Here is a 12,843-nt window from a genome sequence, read left to right as displayed (position 1 = left end):
GGCAGAGAGTGGAGTCATCAGCAAAGAGATAGAGCATTTTCCAGAGAGTTGGAGAGATCATTTATGAAGACCAGAAAAAGCACAGGGCCCAGAACACTGCCTTGGGGAACTCCAGCCTGAACAGGAAGGGGAGATAAGAGAATTCCATTCAGGCCACACGTTGACTGCGACCAGAGAGGAAGTCCATAAGCCAAGCATGGAGATTTCCATGGATACCATAGGAGGAGAGTTTGGTGAGCAGAGCTGGGTGCCAGACCGTATCGAAGGCACGTGATATGTCGAGGAAGACAGCTCTGATTTCCTGTTTGGCATTGAGGACCTCCATCCATTGTTGAGACAGCAGAAGCAGCATGTCCAGAGTAGAATGACCTGGTCTGAATCCAAATTGATGATCAGAGATCAAGCCATTGGAGAAGAGGAAGGATTTGATATCCAAAGCAATGATGGATTCCATGACTTTGCTGATTATTGAGACCAGGCTGATTGGTCTGTAGTTGCAAGGATCTGTTTTTGCACCTTTTTTGTGTAAAGCGGTAATGTTGGCTGATTTCCACGCTGATGGCAGATGACCTTGAGCAAAAGAGAGGGTGAAGAGAATAGAGAGAGTGTGAGACAGAACGGCAGAGCAGGATTTTAGGACCTGTGAGCTGATGCCATCTGGTCCAGTTGCAGAATCAGAGTCGAGGTTTGACAGAAACTTCTCCACCTTGTTGGGAGAGAAGGACACAAAGTCCAGGAGCAGCAGGGTTCGACTGGGTAAGGTAGGTACAGAGAGAGATGAGTTTGGGACACAATATTTTGAGGCAAACACAGAGTTGAGGCATTCGGCTTTATCATGTGCGTTGTCGGCTGTGTAGCCATTTGAGGTAAGGGAGTGGATGGAAGGGGAACAAACACCAGAAACAGATTTGACCAGACGCCACCAGAATTTGGAGGAGGGAGACAGGTTTGAGAGTTCAGGTTTAAGAGTTCAGTCTTGAGAGTGGAGAGATCGTGCTTCCTGGCTCTCCTGAGGGTAGACACACACTTGTTCCGAGCTTTGTGAAAGGAACTGAGATTTCCTTCAGTTGGATTTGCCTTCTAAGAGGCAAAGGCAAGTTGTTTCAGGGCAACTGTCTCACCACAAGATTCAGTGAAAATTGAATTGAATTTTGTTTAAAATTGAACTAAAATTGAATTGATTGAAATAGTTTTAATAAAAGTTTAATATAAGTAAAGTTTTAATAAAATGGTTAATAAAAGTTTAAAATTGAAAGTTTTAAATTGAAAAAAAAAAAATTTAATTTGTTTTTTCTCTGCAACTGCTTGTCCAATTGATGTGAAACTTTAAACATGTGAGGGACTCCCCAGATAATATCTCATTGATAACTCCAATGTCATAGATCACATGGTAATGGTTTAAAGGGTTAAAGGAAAAAGGGTTAAAGGCAGCTGTAATGGGTTAAAGGGAAAAAAAAATTGGACCTATTTTTGTCCGAAACCGCTGAACGAAAAAAATTGAAACTTGGCATATGTCATGAAGTCACCTTTTGGTATATAGGGTGATGATGTCATCGATGAAGTGATATTCCAGCCATAATTGGTTGAATCTAAATCCTTGTCTGACAAATCGGAATTATTATATTTCTAATATCGACCTGATGCGAACGAAGAATTAAATTTATGACAATCGGTCACGTGGTCTGGTGGACATATTGGATTGAATATTAAAATGTAAAAAAAATCTTCTCCAGAACCCCTTAACAGATCGATGCAAAACTCCATACATGTGATGGACTAGCCATGAGGAATATAGTTTAATTTTTTTTTCATATTCATCTTCAGAGACACAATTTATCCTTAATATGCACAAAAGTCATTAAATATGCTTATAATCAATAAAACTACGGATAATGGCAATGCATATGACATAATAGGGTGCATGGATGATATGTGTGGCTGGACCGTAATAGCTGTGGGCCATAATAGTAGTGTGTTCAATTAATGATGAGTGGAAGGGGAACAAACACCAGAAATTGTATTTTTGTTCAGAATGATTGCGCGAGGCGATACTATGTGCTCTACGAGTTGTTGCTCTAGTTGTTGTTCTGTTGTTGTTGTTATTCTTCTTCTTGTTAATCCAAACTTTAAAAACACATTGGCCTGTTTGGTGTCGTCATCTGAGCACATATCTCCTGATGTTGTGATTCTAGGTTCAAGTCCCAAATACTATATGTATTCATCAGTTGTCTACAAATGTCCTTGTAATTCATGTAAAAGTGCATTGACATCTCTTAAGGTCTTTTCCCAGCATTTAATTTGTGATTCAAGCTCATCCATATGCCGGTCAAGTCAAATTAAGGATTTTAAAAATGGTACATGCTGCTTCCTCCCTCGTTCAGCATTTAAAAGGAGAGAGCGCAGACAAATCACCAGAGGTTGGCATCTTATCGGGAGGGGAGATTTCTCCCCAATTGCCGTGCTGACTGTGGAGAGAAAAGCAAGGTCGCAATATGGCGTCACTGGTACCCAGAGTACTCCAGGAAGTTACATCCCTGGTTTGTTTGATGTTCTTCTAAGTCCACTGTTGTTTAATGTCTGTCTGCATGTACAATAGCTCTTAGATGAGACTTAGACCCTGTAAAAAAATACAACATGTATAAATACAAGTAGTGAACCAAAAAATGGAAACACCAAAGTAAAGTCATTTAATAGGGCGTTTGGCCACCACGTGCGGGCAGTACGGCCTGTATGTGCCATGGAATAGAGTTCACCAGTGTCTGGAATTTTGTTGGTGGGATGCAGCACCATTCTTCCATGAGAAAGTCAATCAACTCACACCTGTTTGATGGATGCGGAAAACACCGTCTCAGGCGTCGTTCCACAATACCCTTTAAATGCTCGATTGGGTTCAGATCTGGTGACTGAGAAGGCCATGACACATGGATAACATCAGTGTCATGCTCATCAAACCATTGGGTGACCACATGTGCTCTGTGGATGGAGGGTTTCTGCTCTTGCAGCCATGCTAACCATAATTATATACAACCAGGCCTGTGCAGCATTTTTATGCATGACCCTAAGCGTACTGGGGTGTTATTTGCTTAATTAACACGTGGGCACACCTGTGTGGAAGCCGTTACTTGTTGCCCCTCATTTATCCAGGTGTTTACATGTTTTTGTCCACTACCTGTATATTAATTTCGAACTCTTGTCCTCATGCTGATGTCACTTTTTAAATGATCTCCATGTTTATGAACAACTGTGCAAACGATTCTCACCGAGTCATATGAGGGTCCCATATGACAATGTCAGCATCTGATCCCACTGCTATATGTCCCTTACGTGGATACAAGTTGAAGATCTTGGCAGCGGTGGTGCTCGTGACTGCCACAAAACGGTTCTCGTCCATCTTGCCACTATACTGTTAAGTTTGGGGTTCACCAATGGTGGGGTTTGGAGGCAGGATGCATTGTTACATGAATGAGTCACAAAACAACAATGACACACATGTATATGCAAGGTGATCGTCTGAGGATTTAAAAAATGGTTCTCGCTCTTCCATGAGCCTTGAAGTCCACATCAATAAGAAGGCCATAAGCATAACGACATAATGGCGAGAACGAACGAGTCAACATCCCTGTGAAATAAATTGCTGTTTGGCAGGAGGATAATTCAGACTTGTTTCACGTATAAAATATGAAAGATGACCACAGAGATTGATCAGAGAATGTAACAGCTGTGTCTGACCCACATGAATTGATGTAATCAATCAATCAATACAGTGACTACGGATGATGCAATATGATAAATGGATGACAAAATACAGTAAATACAGTGCATTCAGAAAGTATTGAGACCCCTTCACTTTTTTCACATTTTGTTATGTTGCAGCCTTATGCTGAAATCGTTTAAATTCATTTTTTCCCTCATCAATCTACACTCAGTACCCCATAATGACAAAGAGAAAACAGGATTTTAGAAAGTTTTGCAAATTTATTAAAAAGAAAAAACTGAAATATCACATTTACATAAGTATTCATACCCTTTGCTATGACACTTGAAATTTATCTCAGGTGCCTCCCATTTCTCTTGATCATCGTTGAGATGTTTCCACACCTTGATTGGAGTCCACCTGTGGTAAATTCAATTGATTGGACATGATTTGGAAAGGCACACACCTGTCTATATAAGGTCTCACAGCTGCAATGCATATCAGAGCAAAAACCAAGCCATGAGGTCGAAGGAACTGCCTGCAGAGCTCAGAAACAGGATTGTGTCGAGGCACAGATCTGGGGAAGCCTACAAAAAAATGTCTGCTGCATTGAAGGTTCCCAAGAGCACAGTGGCCTCCATAATTCTTAAATGGAAGAAGTTTGGAACAACCAGGACTCTTCCTAGAGCTGGCCGCCCGGCCAAACTGAGCAATCGGGGGAGAAGGGCCTTGGTCATGGAGGTCACCAAGAACCTGATGGTCACTCTGGTGAGCTCCAGAGATCTTGTGTGGAGATGGGAGAAACTTCCAGAAGGACAACATTCACTGCAACACTCCACCGATCTGGGCTTTATGGCAGAGTGGCCAGACGGAAGCCTCTCCTCAGTGAAAGACACATGAAAGCCGCTTGGAGTTTGCAAAAAAGCACCTAAAGGACTCTCAGACTGTGAGAAACAAGATTCTGTGGTCTGATGAAACCAATATTGAACTGTTTGGCTTCCATCTGGCCACTCTGCCATAAAGCCCAGATCGGTGGAGTGTTGCAGTGATGGTTGTCCTTCTGGAAGTTTCTCCCATCTCCACACAAGATCTCTGGAGCTCACCAGAGTGACCATCAGGTTCTTGGTGACCTCCATGACCAAGGCCCTTCTCCCCCGATTGCTCAGTTTGGCCGGGCGGCCAGCTCTAGGAAGAGTCCTGGTTGTTCCAAACTTCTTCCATTTAAGAATTATGGAGGCCACTGTGCTCTTGGGAACCTTCAATGCAGCAGAGATTTTTTTGTAGGCTTCACCAAATCTGTGCCTCGACACAATCCTGTCTCTGAGCTCTGCAGGCAGTTCCTTCGACCTCATGGCTTGGTTTTTGCTCTGATATGCATTGTCAGCTGTGAGACCTTATATAGACAGGTGTGTGCCTTTCCAAATCATGTCCAATCAATTGAATTTACCACAGGTGGACTCCAATCAAGGTGTAGAAACATCTCAAAGATGATCAAGAGAAATGGGAGGCAACTGAGTTAAATTTCAAGTGTCATAGCAAAGGGTATGACTACTTATGTCAATGTGATATTTCAGTTTTTTCTTTGAAATAAATTTGCAAAACTTTCTAAAATCCTGTTTTCTCTTTGTCATTATGGGGTATTGAGTGTAGATTGATGAGGGAAAAAAGAATTTAAACGATTTCAGCATAAGGCTGCAACATAACAAAATGTGAAAAAAGTGGAGGGGTCTGAATACTTTCTGAATGCACTGTAAATGATGCAATATGGTAAACTAAGGATGATTATGATGATGATATATATATACACACCAAACTCTTCACAAAGTACTGAGGGCATCAAAGAAGTTTCTTAGCAACGATAATGCTGGGTGTGTTGGGGTGGCATGGTGTGGTATTTTTGATTATGCTGGGATGGCATGGTGTGGTATTTTTGGTTATGCTGGGATGGCATGGTGTGGTATTTTTGGTTATGTTGGGGTAGCATGGTGTGGTATTTTTGGTTGTGCTGGGGTGGCATGGTGTGGTATTTTTGGTTATGTTGGGGTAGCATGGTGTGGTATTTTTGGTTGTGCTGGGGTGGCATGGTGTGGTATTTTTGGTTATGCTGGGATGGCATGGTGTGGTATTTTTGGTTATGCTGGGATGGCATGGTGTGGTATTTTTGGTTATGTTGGGGTAGCATGGTGTGGTATTTTTGGTTGTGCTGGGGTGGCATGGTGTGGTATTTTTGGTTATGTTGGGGTAGCATGGTGTGGTATTTTTGGTTGTGCTGGGGTGGCATGGTGTGGTATTTTTGGTTATGCTGGGATGGCATGGTGTGGTATTTTTGGTTATGCTGGGATGGCATGGTGTGGTATTTTTGGTTGTGCTGGGGTGGCATGGTGTGGTATTTTTGGTTATGTTGGGGTAGCATGGTGTGGTATTTTTGGTTGTGCTGGGGTGGCATGGTGTGGTATTTTTGGTTATGTTGGGGTAGCATGGTGTGGTATTTTTGGTTGTGCTGGGGTGGCATGGTGTGGTATTTTTTGGTTGTGCTGGGGTATGGTGGCATAGCTTTATTGTGCAGTGGTAGTGAGGTGAGGCTTGGTTTTGCTGAGATGTCGATGGGTGGCTTGGTTATGCTGCGGTGGCATGGCTTTGTTGTGCTGGGGTGGTGCGGTATACTTTGGTTGTGCTTGGGTTTGGTGGTGTGGCTTGCTTGTGCTGGGGTGGTGCGGTGTGGCTTGGTTATGCTGAGGTGGTGCGGTGTGGCTTGGTTATGCTGAGGTGGTGTGGTGTGGCTTGGTTATGCTGAGGTGGTGCGGTGTGGCTTGGTTATGCTGAGGTGGTGCGGTGTGGCTTGGTTATGCTGGGGTGGTGTGGTGTGGCTTGGTTATGCTGGGGTGGTGTGGCTTTGTTATGCTGGTATGGTGTGGCTTGGTTATGCTGGGGTGGTGTGGTTTGGTTATGCTGAGGTGGTGCAGTGTGGCTTGGTTATGCTGAGGTGGTGCGGTGTGGCTTGGTTATGCTGAGGTGGTGTGGTGTGGCTTGGTTATGCTGGGGTGGTGTGGCTTTGTTATGCTGGTATGGTGTGGCTTGGTTATGCTGGGGTGGTGTGGTTTGGTTATGCTGAGGTGGTGCAGTGTGGCTTGGTTATGCTGGGGTGGTGTGGCTTTGTTATGCTGGGGTGGTGTGGCTTGGTTATGCTGGGGGTGGTGTGGCTTGGTTATGCTGGGGTGGTGTGGCTTTGTTATGCTGGGGTGGTGTGGCTTGGTTATGCTGGGGTGGTGTGGCTTGCTTGTGCTGGGGTGGTGCGGTGTGGCTTGGTTATGCTGAGGTGGTGCAGTGTGGCTTGGTTATGCTGAGGTGGTGTGGTGTGGCTTGGTTATGCTGGGGTGGTGTGGCTTTGTTATGCTGGGGTGGTGTGGCTTGGTTATGCTGGGGTGGTGTGGTTTGGTTATGCTGAGGTGGTGCAGTGTGGCTTGGTTATGCTGGGGTGGTGCGGTGTGGCTTGGTTATGCTGAGGTGGTGCAGTGTGGCTTGATTATGCTGAGGTGGTGCGGTGTGGCTTGGTTATGCTGAGGTGGTGTGGCTTTGTTATGCTGGTATGGTGTGGCTTGGTTATGCTGAGGTGGTGCGGTGTGGCTTGGTTATGCTGGGGTGGTGTGGTTTGGTTATGCTGAGGTGGTGTGGTGTGGCTTTGTTATGCTGGTATGGTGTGGCTTGGTTATGCTGAGGTGGTGCGGTGTGGCTTGGTTATGCTGGGGTGGTGCGGTTTGGTTGTGCTTTAACATAAATCACCAACTGCCATCATACGAGACACCCAGTTTAACTTTCATCCAATGGTGGGAGTTTATATCCAAATATTTATCCAAATACCAGGATGAGAGTCCATAGCTGCGTCTGGATAGGCCAGGATAGGCTTGGAGGGCACATAACTCTGGGCTATCCTGCCAGCCCATAGGAAGGCTACCTCTTAGCTATATGACGATGTATGACTGAGGTTGACATTTATTTAATTGCGACGGTGCAGATGTCCTTCAGGCATTAATGTGAGAAGGACACCATGGTAGTATCAACTTCCTCCTTTTTTCATTCCAGTTAACAAAGCCAATGTGGAGGATTTCAACATGGCCTTCCCAGGTCAGGCCTATTCATTGGACAATTCCTCTGAGCATCAGAGGCTGTTGTTAACATCACTTGTCCTTTCTCAGCATCACCAATCATTTTCGACAGAAAACGAGACTCAAGGGAAGTTTGGTAAGGTTGTGGAGCTACGGCCAAGGCCTGCAGATTACACGTGTGAGATGCGAATTGAGACTTTTGATCACCATTAGAGAGTGAATACAAGAAGAGAAAAATGAAAAACAACAAACCACTCCTTTCTCCCAGACGACGGACAAACGATCCTCCAGACCATTTACTCCATTTGGAATTTTCGAGAAATCATCCTTTCCAAGCGCCTTCTGCTCTCCTGTGAAGGTGCAGTTATCGGTGGCCGTCACAGAGAGACCATCGCTGTTAGGGTTTCCAACATGAAGGAGAAAGAGGAGATCGAATGAGTACAAGTTTATGTTGGAGACATCATTTGTGTCCAAGAGCTTCTACATGACGGAAATATACCTTGCTCGGGATGATAGGCAACACCGAGATGAAGTGAGGCACAAATTGAGGAATTTAGCCAATGGAAAGCCAGTCTGCAATGGAGGTGATAGTTAACAAAACCGATAGTCCAACAACGGTGTAGCCAGGCTTGGATCTGCTATCGCCCTGTCATGTGACCAGATCCTCAGCTCTGATTGGTGGACCTTTGTGAGGGACATACATACATACATACACCAGACAGACAGACAAACACTGTTTGTTCCAAACAGCATTGCCCTTCGGGCTACGCCGTAAAAATATGGCTGCCGAATCACGTGACCGATGACATCATCATTTTTTTTTTCTCGACCAATTTACCCCTAGATCACGCTCAAGAAATTTCATACTGATCAGTTCAAGCCTTCTACTTGTCGACTTATGATATCATAAAGAAAGACATGTCGGGTTATAGTGAGACACATAAGGCCTACTGCAAGATGGAAAAGACAAACCACATGGGCAAGGGAAAACAGGAGCACAAATGAGGTGAGGCCTCGGCTTGTTTGGCAGATATTGCACATTTTGGTTCGGCAGCACTTCCGTGATGCGCGTGTGTGTGAGAGAGTTGGTCATATGAGGAGTATTGGCAAGGTCAGAGGTGTGTGGGTGTAGTAGCTCACTTTGCCAAAAGGTCCATGAGGTGGGCAGGTGTGCTGGGATCTGGGCGAATTGGAGGAGACATCACATAAGCAGCAGCATGGCGCCAATCTTTATGCCAACAATGCGTTCCATCGACTCCCAAACCCGCCGCCAGCGCTTCACCAAACACGATCTGGCCTGCTCACCGGAACACAGAATTCCCACTTGTGCGACTACGGCACAGACCACTCCTGCACCCTTCATCTTTCAAATTCCGGGTGCCAACATCTTACCCATCTCTCTAAAACCTTGAGATTCCCAAGTTCTTAATGACTTCTAATTGGTTTACATATCGCTGAAGGATTTTGTTAAGAATCACTTATCAAACTGCAATGTCCCAGGCACAGCAACTCGTAATTATTCCAAAAGGTTATATTGTTTTCCTGGAGGAAGGAACTTCATCAGATGCAGTTATAGGGAGAAGGGTCCAAAGTTAGAAAAAAGTATTATAAAATTTCAAGACAAGTTCTATCGATCATCTGGAGAAATTTTCTAAAGGATTTCTATGGAACAGTTCTATGGAATTTGGTCCTGAAGTACTAAAGAAATTTTATAGAGACACGTTCTATGGAGCATCTGTCCTTGTGGGGCTGGAGATTGGTGCACAGCATGGTGAGAGTTGTACTTATGAAAGTTGGAGAAGACAGAAGCTGTGCCATCTTCGATGAGAAACTAACAGATCCTTCAATCGACCTCCTGTTTAAAGAAGCCGATGATGACCAGAACCTCAGCCTCTAATACCGTGGTTCTTAACCTGGGTTCGACCGAACCCCAGGGGTTCAGTGAGCCAGTGTCGTTGCAATTTTGCAATCGGCAATGCGTTGCAATCGGTCCTCCGAAACGCATTGCAATTTTTTTTTTTTTTTGAAAGTTTTGTATCAATTTTCAATCTATGTGCAATTACGCTTATTATTAATATTATTATTATTTTGCTATCTATGTTACGAACGAATGGAAGTGTTATTTGTAATTGTATTCCCATCCCATTCATGGTTTATCTGGTCTGTGTTTAAGATAAGTTGTTTCACACTGACTGTAGCAAGTTGAATCAATGAGCAACTTGCTAATTATTCTGTTGATGGTGCTTACTTCCTTACTTACTTACTGGATTTTGGACTTTGCAGGTGTTCGGAAATTCCAGTGAATAGCCTCGATTAGCTTTCCGTGTGCCGTGCGTCATTGGCCGTGCCTTACTTTGGAGTTACTGATTAATTGCAAAGTAAGTTGGAAATGTTTGTGGATATGCAGGGCGAGTTCAGAGTTATATTGAAGTCAAAAATGGATGGTGATTATAAAATATGATTGAATTACTCAGAAAATTAGGTGGAGGTGATATAACTCCTTTGGTCGCAATTAAAAACTAACAATTCACAGTTTTCTATGTAATATTATAATGGGATTTGAGGTTACACAGAGTTGAGTAGATAATAAATCCCGTCATCGTAACTATAACTTGTGTTTTCTTCGTTTAAATTTCTCAGTTTTCAGAGGGGTACTGATTATATTTAAGCATGTTCCTTTTTAAATTTTTGTCATATAATTATTTGCCCGAACTCAATTAAGATCAGTTTAGTACTTTTTTTTGTTTTTGTTTTTTTTGCAGTATGTCGAGCAAAAAAAGGAAGTGGTCGGAGGATTACGTGCGGTACGGGACAGAAGTCAGCGTCCTCAATGCATGCTTTGCAATGTCAAGTTGAGCAACTCCAGCCTAGCACCAGCAAAACTACGGGAACACTTCAAAAAACTGCACGGCGAGGGGCAGTACAAAGACGCAACGCTGGATGAATTCAAATTGAAGAGAGTCCGATTCGACGCAAGTGCTACCTTGCCCACTCTCGGCTTCGTTCCAATTGACAAACCGATCCTCACCGCGTCGTATGAAGTTGCGTACCTGATCGCAAAGCAGGGCAAACCGCACACCGATGGCGAGACACTCATCAAACCGGCCGAGTTGAAGATGGCCAACATCATGCTGGGAAAAGCTGCTGAAAACAAGTCGTCTCTCGTTCCACTCTCAAATGACACCATCAGATGCACAATCGACGACATGAGCGACGACATCCTCGCCCAGGTAGTTGCAGATTTAGTTGCGAGCCCGACGAAATTCAGCCTTCAACTCGACGAGACCACCGACGTTTCGAATTTGAGCCAGCTCATCTTATTTGTGCATTATGTCAAAGGAGACGAGATCAAGGAAGACTTTCTGTTCTGCAAGCCTCTCACAACAACGACGAAGGCAGCTGATGTGAAGAAGCTTGTGGACGACTTCTTCAGAAGCAATGACCTCTCGTGGAACATGGTGTCTGCAGTTTGCTCGGATGGAGCTCCAGCCATGCTGGGATGCAACTCCGGTTTTGGAGCGCTGGTGAAGGCCGATGCACCACACATCATCGTCACGCACTGCGTCCTGCACAGACACGCGCTGGCATCAAAAACTCTGCCTCCAAAACTGGCCAATGTTCTGAAAATCGTCGTTGAAACTGTGAATTACGTGCGAAGCCGTACTCTGAATCATCGCATCTTCAAAGAGCTGTGCAATGAAATCGGCTCTGAATTCGAAGTCCTTCTCTACCACTCTAACGTTCGATGGTTATCACGAGGGAAGGTAGTGAGCCGTGTTTTTGCCTTGCATGTAGAATTAGCCCCGTTTTTGCGAGAACACCAGCATTGCCATGCAACAAACTTCCAAGAGTCAGAGTTCATCCTCGCCTTGGCGTACTTGGCTGACATCTTCGACGCACTCAATCATCTCAATTGCCAGATGCAGGGCGGTGGAGTGAATGTCATCGAATCTGAAGAAAAGAGCAATACGATCTTCCCCGACCAAGAGCAATACCCAGCATGGGTGCGGCAGCTGTTTACTTTCGACGTTGCAACGGCAGATGTCAACGACCAATACCTCGACGACCTCATCGAACTTCAGCAGAGCCAGACTCAACAACAACTCTTCGGCACAACAATGCTCTCAACGTTTTGGTGCCGCCAAATGGAAGGGTATCCTCACATCGCTAAAATTGCCCTTGAGATCCTCACGCCGTTCGTTACAACGTATCTCTGCGAGCGTGCATTTTCGAAACTGGTGGACATTAAAACAAAGAAAAGGAGCAGGCTTGCATACGAAAATGATTTGAGGGTGGCCCTTGCCAAAACAAAACCACACATTTCCCAGATCGCCTCCCAAAAAGAAGAACAGAAAACGCATTAGGATGCAATTCTTCTTAAATTTTTTGTGAAATTCTAGGGGTTCCGCGAGTGTTCGGTGGGTTTCGTTCAGGTTCGGCGCCTTTAAAAAGGTTAAGAACCACTAAGCTCTAATACATCCAAAACACATCAAACATGGCCACCGCTTTGAAATACAAAAATGATGGGAATGGATTCCACCAAACTCTGCACTCAAGGGTGAACTATATTCCTCGGCTCCGTGGACAAGAAAACCTCAAAGACCTTGACATGTTGCAACCTTATAACTGTGGATCTTATAATTTGCAAGGCAGAAACATAAGGAAGGAGCTTCTGGAAAAGAAAAAAAAAACATCCGATTGTCATTTAGCGATTTCAGACCCCAAGGTACCCAAAGGAAGAGCTTTTCCACCCATGGAGAGTCTGTCCACCAAATCCAGGCTGTATCCTTCATCTGGTTCATTATAGATGTACAGGTTGTGAACATTTGTCCCACTCCACAGATTCCTCACTCATCTTCAGAACGTCACATTGTCAGAGCAGGCTCTAAGGTCACAATGTCACAAGGATTGTCTGCCATACAAAGTCCTTTCTTGGTACCCTTAATCTCATAGGGTCAACCAGTTTAAGAGATGGAAAAGAACTACTAGAGTGTTTGCCCACCAGACGTGAAAACAGACAGAAAGTGAGGAATTTATCAGCGAAAC

The 12,843-nt window shown here is 44.4% G+C and overlaps 1 protein-coding gene across 5 annotated transcripts in view; it reads right to left on the bottom strand.

Moving 5' to 3' along the window:
* The window catches only part of LOC137436765 (dihydropyrimidinase), a 71,134-nt gene that overhangs the window by 30,453 nt on the left and 27,838 nt on the right, over positions 1-12,843 (bottom strand). For all 5 annotated transcript variants that reach the window (XM_068130840.2, XM_078786761.1, XM_078786762.1 and 2 more), the window contains 3 exons: positions 8,938-9,094; positions 8,050-8,191; positions 3,261-3,403 (listed from right to left, as the gene is read on the bottom strand). In XM_068130840.2, coding sequence (XP_067986941.1) covers positions 3,261-3,403; positions 8,050-8,191; positions 8,938-9,094 — 442 coding nt within the window. The remainder of the gene's footprint in view (positions 1-3,260; positions 3,404-8,049; positions 8,192-8,937; positions 9,095-12,843) is intronic.

The sequence above is a fragment of the Myxine glutinosa genome, chromosome 11 (assembly GCF_964187855.1).
Source record: "Myxine glutinosa chromosome 11, kmMyxGlut1.1, whole genome shotgun sequence".
In the NCBI taxonomy this organism is placed as follows: Eukaryota; Metazoa; Chordata; class Myxini; order Myxiniformes; family Myxinidae; genus Myxine; species Myxine glutinosa.
The sequence above is the reverse complement of the archived record's forward strand: the minus strand, read 5'-3'. Positions and strand labels throughout refer to the sequence as shown.